Genomic DNA, 14,669 nt, shown 5'->3' with positions numbered 1-14,669 from the left:
GCCATGTCCGCGGGCATGTGACGCAGTTGAAACGAGTCTACTGCTTCATTTGCCAAGAGATGAATGAGCGATTTCCAGCTGACCTTGAAATTTAATTGTACATTCTCTGCCGCATGCTGCGCTATAATATTTGGCTCACATGTTCGTAGGAGCCTTGACCACTGATCGGCAGCATTTTCCGACCATGTTCAAAAAGTGCTGCAGGGCCCCTTTAAGAAGAATGAACACTGCATATATTTTTGCACAGTGAGGTGTACTACAGAACTGCGCACATTGCAGCAACTGACACTGCAGATGCCTGGCCACATTACACAGCGATACTATTGCATGTTTAACATTGCACTTCCCAAGTGAAAAAGAAAGCACTGCAGCACCACCGAAAATGGTCAAGAAGGGCACTTAGTTTGGCATGCTCTCCTGCTACCCATTTGAATCACCTGTCTTTTTTCCAATGTGATAAAATCCGGATATATACATGGTATTCCTCTGGGTCACTGGTTAGTACTCTGGTTAACATAAACATGGTCCTTTTCTAATGCCTGCAATGCACAGTAAGAAGACAATGTGAACACACGCTGTCATAACAGAGTAAACAATGGAGAGTGCTTGAGTACAACACTACTTCTGGAATTTCACATGTAGTACTTTCCTGTGGTGGTAAAAGGACCCTGGCTGTGGTACTTTGATGTGACTGGGTGTAGCCAGCTGTCCATTTCTAGTATTTAGAGAGGGTAGAACTCTCCCCAACCCACCTTGGCTACACTATTAGGTACATTCTTAAGCTGCCAAGTGAGACATTACGCCTAACATTTTTCAGTGTAGCAATAGAAAAATCTTCTTGGAAGCAACAGAGATGTGTTATTCGATGCCAATGTTGGTGACTTGTTCTTGCATCACCACAACAAAGGAGCAGCTGTGGTGACCACTAGAGTGGTGCATTTGTGAACATCAATTGTACTCATGAAGTACTTGTGATCAATATTTCTTGCAAAGCTCATGGTCACCAGGTTTGATCATTCGATACAGCAGGAACTAAGTACCCTGACTATGAAATGCTGCTAGGAGGCCTTAGTGGTTAGTTAATTAGACAAAAAAAATCTCACAAAATCTCACTTATGCAGCAAAGCACTGTAGCAAGTTTCATCACTTACAATAATCAACAGTCGTGAGTGGTGACAACGCCACGTACTCCAGCTACTTAAATGGTACGAATATGCCAGTTTTGACAACATAAAAAAATCTAGAAAATGTAAAAAAATTGGCATAGCTTTGGCATGCAAAATGCATGCATCACACGTTGGTGACCTTCAGAGCTTTACATGACCAAGGGTAGAAAAATCTGGAAGCTTAATGTCCTTGATGTGTCGTGACAAGTTGACATTTTTGACAGCTGTGATGGCCTTCACGGTGTTCCTTGCAATTCCACCCTGAAAAAAAAAAAAAGATTGTTTATGTAGAGAAGCTCGTCATCTAATTTGTTTTCTGTATTATAACGCAGATTTTTGTTTATTTTTTGTGGCCTGCACATGTGTGATTGCCTGTGTATGTACATTATTATTTTCTCTTAGAAGTGATGCCAGATTCTATTTGAACATCCAGAAGTTGTACCATCAAGGTAATAATAAAGATATGCTTCATGTGGCCCATGTGTTAGTATTGCTATTATAGTTATATTTTTCACAATAAGTATAATAACAACAGTTGGCTTAATGCCATATTGCCAGAACATATTGCCAATGCCTTTGTGTGAAAACTTATTTTTCGGTGCCCCTTCTTCCTTGGCAAATGATTCTACAACAAATATCTAAAAATGTAGCTTATAATTTCAGCACTTGAGTGGCTAAAAAATATGGGTTGGTCGATCGGCTTCTCATTCATTTAGAAGGTATAGTGAGTTTCTAATTGACAGCACAGAGTTGGAACCATGACATAAAACATGAAAATATAAAAGTGCGAAACCCACGGATAGACTGATAAACCTTTAAGCGTAAGATTCACTCTAATTATGTGGGAATGAAACAATCTTGATCTTTAAGATGTGGTGAAGCAATTTTGATTAGTCTTTCTTTTTGCATTTACGACAAGAAGTCAAAGACTGTCAATAGCTCTCGGAGCAGATTTTCAACTCAGGCCACTATTCTTTTCAAACTATTGGGATTCATGAAGAAAGTTCAAGAAAATGAAGCATCACATATTTTTGCTCAGTAATCAAAAACTTTTATAACTGAGAAGTGTAGCTGCTGCAGTTCAAAAGATTGTGATCGATACATGACACCTAAAGCAGGAAATTTGGTGAAATGATTAGAAAGTTCTAAGAATCATAGATATTTTGGAAGTAAAACAGAACTGATGTGATTACACAAAGCTGTAAAGTAATTGATACACATAACTGATACTTATTTCTGGTGCAAAGCTATGAAGTTTGCAAACATTGTGCTCAGATTTTCCTAATGAGGTTCTCAAATTTGGCAATTTTTGTCAGAAAACAGCATGAGGCTTTACATAAAATGTCCAGCTTCCAGCAAGTGATGGAACCCAGGTTTTTCTTCTAATTGTCATGATTTTTTTAAAAAACCAGATCAGCATTTGTTTAGTGAAATCATTTGCATGTTTCATAGGACCTGAAATTTCAAAATAAATTGAGTTGGCCTTCTATATCAACCTTTCTTTTACATATTAGCGACTTAAAAAGGCATTAAAGAAAAATATGAAATTCCTATAAACTGATAACTTATTGTTTGGTAATTCTACACCAATTAATTTGACAATAGTTTCATTTAAAGTGAAAATAAAAATATGCTTCGTTTATCAATTATGCACCCTAACGCTAGCACCTAAATGTCAGGGTAACATTACTGATGAAATGGCAGAGCATTTTTAAAATGTTTCGACCATATTGGCTTGACAAAAATCTCATGAAACTTGTGATGTTAAGTCTCAGGCTCACGTTGAACACGACGTAATTCATTTTTAATGATAAATATTTATTTATATCCTACAAGGTGCTGTCAAAATCTATGACATCGTGATGACTTTGTGCACGCAGCTAGAGGTGGCATTGTCACCTGTATGTGTGTTTTCTGACTTACCACGTATCTTCTCTCGACAATAACAGTGCTTATGGCATTTTGAAAGAGTTATTTACTAATTAGAGAGAAATCGTCTTTCTCTTTAGCAATCCTTTAATGTCCCAGCATATAAGCATACTATACAGCAGTGGCTGCTCGCAATACAAGACAGCAACTAACAAACGTAACGTCTGATCAGCTTGACTCAATGTAAGAAGTGTAACAAAGGCATAACCGTTCAATACGAAAATGAGAGTGAAACCAGACACACAAATATTTGATAAGGAGTGCTGTTTTTTGGACTAGCTGGAATTGCATTGCATACTGTATTTTTGGACACACTTGAAAAACGAGGACACAGTAAGGTTCGCGGTTTGTGTGTCCTTGATTTTCAAGCACGTCCAAAAATACAGTAAAACATTTGATCCTTTAATGTCTTTTTCTAAATGTCCATAAGGGCTCATTCTCTTTATGTGATATGCTTTGTGGTTCACACACACATATGGAACTCAGTAATAAAACAAAGACTATGAAACGTTTACCAGCCTTTTCGTCATCAAAGAAAAAAACAACAGATTCGATGCTTATGAAAAAGCAAACACATTCTGAAAGTAGCAATATTCATGACAAGGTGGGCTTGTGAGAAGCCGAAAGGTACTCTCCCAAGTCACAAGATGGTTTACAGAACGAAAGGAAAATGTCATGGCCAACAAAGCACACACTGCTGCAACAAACCAACAGCTACGCTTTGATGCAGCACACACACGGAGGCCAGTGGTGGCTCACCGATCTGAAGGTGCGGCAGCTGATGTCACACTGAGCCTCCTTTGGCCAGACCTCTCACTTTGACGTCATATCGGGGGGACGTGCACCGAGTCGGAGTCTTACGCTCTGAGGGAACCATTCAAATACACTTGGAGTGCTAGATCTTGATCTCTAAAGTGCACCTACGCTTTTCAGGCTGCTTCTTCATGCATTAATGCAACCAACAAAGTGTGCTTTCATATTTGTAACTTTCATAAATTGCCCCAGCTTCTAACCTGCAACCCCAACTACAAATAGTTTAAAATAAAAAAAATTATTAAAAATCCCACGTATTGCCACGAAGCTACCCTCCTTGTGTTACCCGTGAAGGCAACATGTGCACTGAAGTCCGTGTACAACCCACACCCCAACATTAGCTCTCAATTTCCTGTATATCTTGTGTGGGTTATAGTGAGAAAATATCGTAATTGGTGACGTAGCAATTCTAGCACGAACACATTTACTTTAACCAGTAGCCATTGTTTCTGAAAGGCTGGTGTCTGTGTTCCCTATTGTGGTAGGTAATATTATAGTAAAATGAATTTCAAAAGAACAGCAATGAATGGCTACAAGGCAATGGAATTCCACTATGGGGTTCCTTTGGCAGAAGCAAACATGCACTACAACCATGTCGCACTTATGCAGTAGATTGTGCGACAGTTACCGAGAAAGCACAGTAACTACACTACATGCATACATTGTCCAGCTTTAACTTTTGTGCCAATATTAGCAGGGAAGCTGCTCCACCATCATGCTTTAAGCTATGTATAAAGTTACCATGTCGGGTGGTTTATAAAATCAACAAGTCACAATACCGAGCCATGTAAACGATTCACTGCACAAGCCTGTTGAGGGAACTGCCACCTTCTTTATTGATTAACAACATAGTAGTGTGATATGTGGCCCTGTATCATTTTTCTTGAAATTATCCTATTCAGAGCAAAAGCATCCAAGCCAAATTGGCTGAGATATCACACAATTTTTTTTAGCCTATGATATATTGAAAGAACTTCAGTTGAATTCACTCATACTAATTTTACAAATCTGCAAAAAAGTGGTCATTATAGTATCAGCAGATGAGCATGTCTAGATTTATGCTCATAAAACATGCTACAACAAATTAAAAGTTTAGAAACCATCTCTTTGTTACAATCATTCTGTAATGGCTATTTGCTTTGCCCTACATTGCTTACAAGATCATTAATATAATTCTCAAGGGAGCACACGCAGCGAAGCACACCTCCACTGCTACTAAAGTTATCTGATGGAGCTTAGGTGACATATCGAGTGTGCAGTGTTTAATATAGATTTCAGTTTTTAAGTGCCAAAGTGCCCTCAGACTTACTTTCACCGTTTTAAGTTATTTAATGTGTGCATAAACCTAAGTACTGCAACATGACATGGCTTGCTCTCAAATGCTGGGCCAGAACATTACTATTCATTGTGTATGTGCTTCATTCATTATGACACTGCAAGTCATGAACTAGACATACATATGACATGTTCGAGCGTCCTCCGGTGAGCATGGAGGCACTGCCACTAAACCACACGAACCACATTCGGCACTTTTGCACATTCAACGTGCACACGAGCTTGTCTTTGTGCGCTAAGAAAAGCAGACACCATGTTGTGTGTTCCCACTTTCGTGCCCACAAGTTCTCTTTCATATTGCCTCAAATTGTTTCACTATAACCTAGGAAGGCCTGTAGTTCAGTTAGTTGGCAATTCAGACTAGCAAGTAACTTACTCAAGTTTTTTAACGACATCCTTTAATTTTCGCTGAGAAGATGTTGAGGTGAACCCAGAATTGGGACCATTCCAAACAGAGGAACACTACAGCTCTGATCTACGAGGGCCTTAAAGCATCTTTCATGCAATCTGCAGAATGCCAGGCCAAGTTTATTTCTGATGCGAAACATCAGAGAGTACCGAAAGGGTATGGACGTCGGAGTTGGTGCTATAAACAAGACATTAGATGACTTAGGAAAAGAAAAACACTCTAATCCAATGCAATGTTGGAATCTAAATGACATGAACTTCTTGTCTGAGTTAGTTATGTTAGTACCAGTAACAAATTACACAAATGTAACATTGTCACATGTAGCTGTTGGCTGTCTGCGTTACAAGAATGAAAATGGTGTATGAAGCTACTAGAGTAAAAAGCATTGACGAGAAGTGCATGCTAAGACAAACAAGAACAGGTACTGTATTCAACTTGTGGGGGTGCTCGCACTCCCGTAAAGTTATTTTCGCCTCATGGTGCCAGCACATACTGTGGGCCAACTTCACCACGAGGCACTAATGGCGGCGTAGTGCATTTGTTCACTTGAACTTGTCTCAGCTGCCGCCAATATCTGCAAGCCACACTGAACATCGTACCACGTGGGCAAAGCGCACATAGCTGCTTTCCTTTGTCATACTGCACTGTTCTGCCGAAGTGTTTTGAGTGTACATAGTGGGAGCGATGTCATCCATGGCTGGCTGTCTTCTGAACATTGTCTGTGCCGCTGCACAGGAATATGGTCGAGACATTTCAGGCAATGGAGAGGCCTGTAGCCTGCGCAGCTGCCTTCAAACCGATGCCCACATGAATCCTACTCGCAACCCTCGGCAGTTATGTCGGGATCCAGCAGCTGCAGTTGCTGTGGCTCTCTTGGCCAGAAGATGCGTCGGCGCGAGTGATGTTTTCTCATGCCGACTGCCATGTTACCTGGGATCATGTTGTCGAGCCAGCAGACAGGCCGCCTGTGCAGTGGTGTCGACCACCGGCAGCGTCTCGGTGTGTGGACTTTGCCTACGGACATTTATGCCACCTGTATTTCCTTCTTTTCATAGAGCTTGTGTAGCTGTTCGTTTATTACTTTTGCCGGGATATGTGTCAATTTAAGATTGGAGGGATATGGGGGTGCTCGCACACTCTGTGAAGTTATTTTCGTCTCAAGGCACCCGTATACCCTGTGGGCTGGCATCAATGCAAGGCACTAATGGCGGCTTAGTTGACATAGTCGCCGCCATGCGAGGGATGGCGTTGTGTTCCCGTGGTGGCTAAGCCTTGGCAGCGAGGTTACGTGGGCTCATGAGGAACAGCACTCACGCTCTTTGGGGCTTGGCGCTGCTCTCACTGGTCGTTTCTCATGGGAGGTCCGTCGGGATGATTTCACGGCTCGTTCCCACAGTCTCCCATGGCGAGTCGAACGTTGGTGATGATGCATTCGTGTTACCTTGTGTGTATTGTGTGTGGGTGGGTGTTATACTAGCATTCTAGTGTGTTATTTGTCGTGTTACTGTATTTATTTGTAAGATTCGGCTGGCGGGCGCGCCATAGTGTAAAAGGTGCTAATAAATGTCCATGTGTGTGTTACACTACTGTGTGTACTGCGTCCGTCTGTTCCTTGAGCGGGAGCTAGGTCCCACAACCTCAAAAAAGACTTTTGAATTATAGTACGAAATAGAATATATGCCTATCCAAAGCTTAGCCAAATACTTTGCACATTGTGGACAGTCTCATCAGATCGTGAAAAGTGTGAAGTTACAAATGTGGTTTTCCAAAGCCGTAAAATCTTAGTTATTTATTTTTTGTCCAAGCTTTCTAATGTAACATGGCCATCAGACTAGGAAGCCTCTCACATCCTTTAAGCAGCATGGCAGTCACCCTTCTGATAACAAACAGCCACAGGTAGTATGCGTTACTTTCCAACGGTTGCTTCTCTTCACTGTTAGTATGCTTCGCCGCTTCACATGGCTGTGCAACGGCGAAGTTTATTGAAACCAAGATGAGTTCAGACGAAGCACAAATAAAATCTTTGCTACACCAGCCATTTCCATGCTGCCAAATGCGGCAACATTATGAGCCGCAGGCACCCCACAAATTCCAAGAAACAATCCTTTTTCCTCTCCGTGACTTTCGGCATTCCTCATCCCCTCAATGTTCGTCGTGACGTCAACATGTCGTCTGCTCGTCATCTACAACACCCCTTTGTCAGCTCGCAGGTACGCGTGCTTGCTGCTCTTCCTCCTCGCATGGCGAGGAGGAACACTCGGCCAGGAGAAGACGAGCCAACGAGCGAAGGGAAGAGCGAAACGAGCGAGGGCATCTTTTGTACCATCAAACGCTATTACAACACCGTTTAAAAAAATCCTTATGGCTACATGTTCATTGTAGACTCGTGCACAACTGCAACACCACAACTAAATTTCAACCTCTGGTTGGTTTAGGGGCCGTTTAAATGAGGTCACTGCACACTAGATTCAACCACGCCAATTTCTGATTGGCAGAGCAGCACCATAGCTGCTGAGCTGCCACAAGTGGTTGTCAGAGACAAGGCTACTCCCGTCAACGCTGTACACGTCCTCAAAGCAGCATCCACCGCCATCATAAACAGTCACCTGGCACCTGACTAGGGTGGTGTCTAGCGCACACGCATACCTGAAGGCCACATATCTGACAACTTGAAGCACATCCTCCTTGACTTGGCAAAGGAATGGGAACTGCCTCACGATTTGACAGTTTCCACTCTCAGTACCAATGCCAGAAACTTTCTGGGGACAGCACCGGGAACAGGGTTGCCAAGTTTGGCTCATTTGTGCCAATTTCGCTACTCGTTTAGGCTGGTGGCAGCAGAAAATCTTTTCGGCTACCTGGCTACTTTTTGGCTACTTTCTTGTTCCCTCAATTTGAGCCAAACTGTCAATATCTTGTGAAGCTAAGCCACTGGCGTTCTAGTACGTGGTGTCAAAACACGGTGATGAAGGCGTGTTTCCAGCTCCCGAAATTGAATTTGGTGCTTGCATTACACAAGAGAAAGCACTCTTGGATATGTGGCTGGGACTCGGGGGAGAAAACTGCTGCATAGGGACTCTATTTTCAGACCACCTCCTGCTGAACGAGACTTTAAACTGTAAGTGGAAGTGAACAGGAAAATCGAAAGCGCTCTGCATCCAGGATGCTTTGCGCTCATTGACATCAGACACTGGATACCCGATGACACCTCTGTGTTATTCCTTGGAATTAGGCACGAACTGCGACTCAGGAATTTTAACCGCTCGGACTTCGTCATCACACCAGAAACGACTGCACAAGCGACTACAATTTATGCTTCAATACCAGCAACTGTGATTTTCTCACCATAACGCCCTCCCACCCCTCCCCTGGTTGAGTTTGGAAAAAAAAAACAACCTTCGAAGTGGAGGCAAAAATTAAAATGAAGCAATCACGTGCTTCCCACAACAACCTGCCTTCAACCTCCGCTTTCTGGGGGTAAAGACGGGTAGTAAACAGCTCTTGAAATGCTAGATCAGTGGTCCTCGGCCACCATTATTGTCAGAAACCCGCATGCCAAAACCTTGCATTTCAGAGAATAACGGCACAGATACTACAACTGAGTAAACATATGGGGCAGATTTGGCGCCCCTCTTCAGATGATTAGAGGGGGCGGCCAACCACTCTGCACCCCTCGTGCGCATGCTCATGCAGGCATGGTTACTATTGACTACTTTTACTGGCCTTGGCTTAAGTTGACTACATTTTGGGTAGTTTTCCAATTTCTTGGCTATATTTTGTCTTTCCGACCTGGCAACCCTGATCGGAAACATCATGTACAAATACACATTACTTCGTACATTGATTAAAATTGTGCATCCAGTGTGCAAAGGAGGCCACTGCAAACTTTGAACAGCTGCATGTCAAAGTGCAAGCAACTGTAAGGCTCTACAAGAGAAGCTGCCAGGGGAGGAGTCACCTCCAAGAAGTTCGAATTAGCATGTGCTTGGAATTCCACGAAGTCATTCGGGACAAATGAATACGATTTGACGTCTCACCCTCTAATGCTTCTTCCACCAATTTCCTTGGATCTTTAGGAACAGGACACTGGAGAGCCTAACTTCAGTTGATGCACCCGTCACGTCAGTAGAGGAATGTGTTAATGACATTAATAGAGAATCTTGTTCTGAAAGGCACCCAACTCTTCTGCGAGTGGTGCCAACTTCTGCTCACCCAGGAACAGCAGAACGATGAGGAGGAGTATCAACGGGAGAACCTCCTTCGTTGGATCAAGTTTTGCGGACACGAAACCAAAGGCGCCATATGCCGTGAGCATGACACTGGACTCCCATTTCAAGGTGATCTATTACAACACCACAAGCACGAAACAGTGCCTTAAAGGTCAACACTACTTGGCTGTGGAGAAAAAGGCTGCCTCAGGAGAAGGGCAAGAAGGAGCCCAGTGTCAGCTGTGCACCCAAACCAGCTTCGTCTATTGACGTGTGGACTGTTCTTGTGCCAAGAGAGAGGCTGTTCTTGGTAACAGGGGATGTTGTTGCTACTAGAAGAGAACACATCCCTGAGCATGTTCAGCAATAACTGTTTCTACTAGGAATAAAGGCTGGCTGAGCACTGGCTGAGCAGTGCGCAATGGTATGAATAAATTTGAAAATAAAATGTTTATTGCCTCATGTCTGTTTCTGGATGTCTCACTTGTATAATGGTTCAGAAAAGTATAATGGATAAAACAGCCAGCAAAGATCATTGTCACAAGATAATGCCATTCACCCTATAAATTTTTCCGTTGTGCACTGGTGGCCCTAAACATTTGCTTCTATCATAAAGTATTCAAATCAATCCTAAATTATTCAAATAAGGTAACAATTCACTTCCTATTCTTTTTGATGCGAGAAAAAACTAGTATTTGCACGTGCCCGCTTCTTTTGAACCTATGAGAAACACAATGCAGCTTACACAAAGCAAATAACAAAGCATGACAAGCATGCTTTTTTGTGTGCTGACAACATTTCCACTGAGTTTCCAAGGACTCTGCTCAGCTGCCATCTGGCTTGGACAGAAAAATAGTCTGCGTTGTCTTTCAACTTGAACGCAGTCTTTGTGGAGCTGTCTGTTTGTCAGCTTCGTCATAATTGGAACAAAACTTAGAATGGTCATTGGCCACATAGCTGTCCATTAAGTCATATGAAGCAAGTACTGGAACACAGCCCAAGGGACGCATGTCAGATTGATGCAATCGCGTTGTATGAAGCAGCATTTCTGGCTAAAGATGACAATGACAACAAGAAACGTGAGTGATAGAACAGTCTCACGTTCAAGGCTGAGTTAATGTGTCTGGGTCGATTCCACGAAAGACTAAAAAAAGGGTGTATATTTGATGTTTCCGATTTTCCTGATAATTTTGTATGTTGTGCACATATGACTGCACAGCACGAAATCGCAGTTCGTTTTCAAATAAAATTTTTTTCAACACAGCAAAATTCGACAAGTGTCGCTGGTTGACGACGACCATTTTACGAAGAGTGCGTTTTCGTAAATTTGCAATCCTGCTGGCAGCTGCTGAAGCTATATATTACAAATATCTTTCCTTTTGGCGGAAGTAGAAGTAAAGAGGAAATAGCTCTTATCATTTCATAGAATTCTGAGCAAATTATGTATTTTTAAAAATTCACGAAAAACGCTGCGTTTTTGAAAATCAATCAAATTTGGGACGCTATGGCTACTTCTGTGAACATCTTAGCTTGTTCATATTTGCAGTATGAATAGGCCTTTATGTGAATAATGAACATCTGCATTTGTATTTCTCTAATAATTTTCAAAGTAGTGAATTTTCATCCTCGAAACACCAGAAAGAGAAAAGTGCTCCTCAATTCGAAAATCTATAATAAAAAACACCCAATCTCAATTTTGTTCAAAGTCCCCCAAAATATTCTCAAAGGACTGCAGAATGATATTATGAAAAAACATGTTGCATCATTTTTATTAGAACAAAAGCAGAAAATGTCAAACATTGTGTTTCCAGAGCGTGGGGGCTACTGCATAAAGGACATCTCTAGTAACAATAAAATACAGTAACACGTCTTTTTTCTTCTCTGAGCTTCGCTAGACAACAGTAATGATCTATGTTCGGAAATTTGGAACTGTTTTGTAAAGAGAAAGACCGTTCCAATTAAATGCATTCGCATGGTTTGCGACTTCACGCCAGTGTTAGACATCCCTCAATCCACAGTAGGCACTTTCAGTTGTAGCCTCCTTTTCTTTCATCTATTTCAGTTGAGTATAATTCATATCTTGAGTGCTAAAGAACGCATTCCCTCCATGCGTCTCTTATGATGATGTGCTGTGCCAGAATTGAGAGATTGGTATAAAAGCCAAGGTCTCTTCATGAATGGAAATGGATTTCTGGAGAGCAGTCGCCAAGAGGTGTGGTTTCTGTTGGCCCAAATGTGTACGTTGTCAAACCTTATGTGATCAATGCAGAGTTTAAAAAGAATCGATTACGTGAAGATTGGTGGCAGCAGTTCTGGCCACGGACAAAACACGTTTTGTTTGCATTTTTTATGGTTTGCTTTGCATGTCCTTGTATCTCATGAAGCAGTGCTGGCAGATCTGGTCTCCCTCTTGAATTGAGCGCGCATCCTATTTCATGACCCTCCGCAAAAGAGACTCGATCCGATATCTTCTACATAGCGAAAATTCCGCTGCAGCGGAATTTTCTTTTTGTGCACCATGAGGCAGTCCGTACAAAATCTCGGTTTGGCTATAACGCCTACCCGTAGCCACCTTCAGAGCGTAGGACAGTGATCGCATCAAGGTGAAGCACAATTTGGATGCTTAACTTCTATCTCAGCTGGTGTTTGGCTGACTGGCACAGCCGTGCTCGTTGCTGTCGTCTGCTCAGGCGGGCGTCTATCGCGCCGCCCTTTGCACCTGTCCGCATAGCACATGCTACTCCGTTTACACGAAGGCGTGTGGCGCAGGCCACTCGATCCGCCACACGATGCGCACGGTGCGGATCCAGAGACCGGGCGGGAGAGCGACGAGCGGTGAAAAATGTATCGTGTAACCAACGCAATCGACACCTCAGCATTTTCTCGTGCAGAGCGACAATAAGCCTGGCACACCATGTGTGGCTGCTGTGCTTAGGTTGCACTGCGGTACTCGCCGTTCACCGCTGTCGCCATTTGCGATTTCTCACATTCTTACAATGCATGATTGACTCAGCTACACAAATTTCGCGTTTAGCTTTGTTGCTTTTATATAAGCGCATTTACTCAAAAAAAAAAAAAATATCCAGAGGAATGAAAATATCCGTTCTGCCCGTCGACGAGGAATATAAGTGGTGTCGCAAATGCATTTAATTGGAATGATCTTTTTTTCTTTACAAAACAGTTCCCACTTTCCGACAATAGATCATTACTGTTGTTTAGCGAAGCTCAGAGAAGAAAAAAGACGTGTTACTGTATTTTATTGTTACTAGAGATGTCCTTTATGCAGTAGCCCCCACGCTCTGGAAACACAATGTTTGACATTTTCTGCTTTTGTTCTAATAGAAATGATGCAACATGTTTTTTCATAATATCATTCTGCAGTCCTTTGAGAATATTTTGGGGGACTTTGAACAAAATTGAGATTGGGTGTTTTTTATTATAGATTTTCGAATTGAGGAGCACTTTTCTCTTTCTGGTGTTTCGAGGATGAAAATTCACTACTTTGAAAATTATTAGAGAAATACAAATGCAGATGTTCATTATTCGCATAAAGGCCTATTCATACTGCAAATATGAACAAGCTAAGATGTTCACAGAAGTAGCCATAGCGTCCCAAATTTGATTGATTTTCAAAAATGCAGCGTTTTTCGTGAATTTTTAAAAATACATAATTTGCTCAGAATTCTATGAAATGATAAGAGCTATTTCCTCTTTACTTCTACTTCCGCCAAAAGGAAAGATATTTGTAATATATAGCTTCAGCAGCTGCCAGCACGATTGCAAATTTACGAAAACGCACTCTTCGTAAAATGGTCATCGTCAACCGGCGACACTTGTCGAATTTTGCTGTGTTGAAAAAAATTTTTATTTGAAAACGAACTGCGGTTTCGTGCTGTGCAGTCATATGTGCACAACATACAAAATTATCAGGAAAATCGGAAACATCAAATATACACCCTTTTTTGATCTTTCGTGGAATCGACCTCTGTCAACTGTCACTGCCTCACTGCCGACCCCCACAGTTTAGTGACCATAGGTTACCCGGCAAATCGCAGCTAGCAAGCAACGCAACACAGTGAGTCGACAGTCTATTTACTGGCATAGCTTTTTCCACATGACTCAATGTGCCCGCCACTGGTCCTGCCTCCCGCATCTTTGCTGTTACCAGCATTCTACAATTTGCACGTTGAGAGTCCATCTTCTATGTAAATGGCATTGCTTCCCTAATACCAAACTGCACAGACATAAAGCAGAAGATCCAAGCTGAGCTTTAAAACCAGCTGGACCTAACATTCCCCCCTGATGAATGCCTCCTCAACGACTTCGCAGCCGTACTCTACAAGCATTAAGCACTGCTACAAAAACTGTTCCTGTGTCAGTTGCTGAAGTACTCAACACACTGGTAGCTGCGTCCCAACCAGGTCACTGGCACGAAGCAGGATGTCAGTGGCTGGTACACATAGACTGATTTGATGAAGAAAAACAACAGGAATTATCAATGACAGAATCAGATTAGATGATCAGTTCAATGGTGAGCATGCCTTTTCGTTTCGAACTCTCATCGTCACACATCCCTTTCCCCCCTTTGCGAGCCAGTCACTCGTGGCATTTCTTCTGCTTGCAAAGAGGTGTCGCTAGTCCCTCAGCTAACAGGGATCAGTGTCACGATTCACAGACACTATTCCTGACCTATTCCCTAGTCTCAGAGAATGTAGGATCACTTCCTGAGAAACAAACATGACTGAGGCGTGGAAGCTGTTGATAACCAGTGCTGCTTCGCCATGCCTTGCCCCACCCTACCATGCCCCA

The 14,669-nt window shown here is 42.4% G+C and overlaps 1 protein-coding gene across 1 annotated transcript in view; it reads right to left on the bottom strand.

Moving 5' to 3' along the window:
• Window positions 1-369: 369 nt before the first annotated feature.
• The window catches only part of LOC119394460 (AP-3 complex subunit sigma-1), a 29,452-nt gene continuing 15,152 nt past the window's right edge, over window positions 370-14,669 (bottom strand). Inside the window, exon 6 of the mRNA XM_037661757.2 lies at window positions 370-1,427. Coding sequence (XP_037517685.1) covers window positions 1,308-1,427 — 120 coding nt within the window. The 3' untranslated portion in view covers window positions 370-1,307. The remainder of the gene's footprint in view (window positions 1,428-14,669) is intronic.

Source organism: Rhipicephalus sanguineus, chromosome 5, assembly GCF_013339695.2.
Source record: "Rhipicephalus sanguineus isolate Rsan-2018 chromosome 5, BIME_Rsan_1.4, whole genome shotgun sequence".
NCBI lineage: Eukaryota > Metazoa > Arthropoda > Arachnida > Ixodida > Ixodidae > Rhipicephalus > Rhipicephalus sanguineus.
This window is presented reverse-complemented; position numbering and strand designations above follow the sequence as displayed.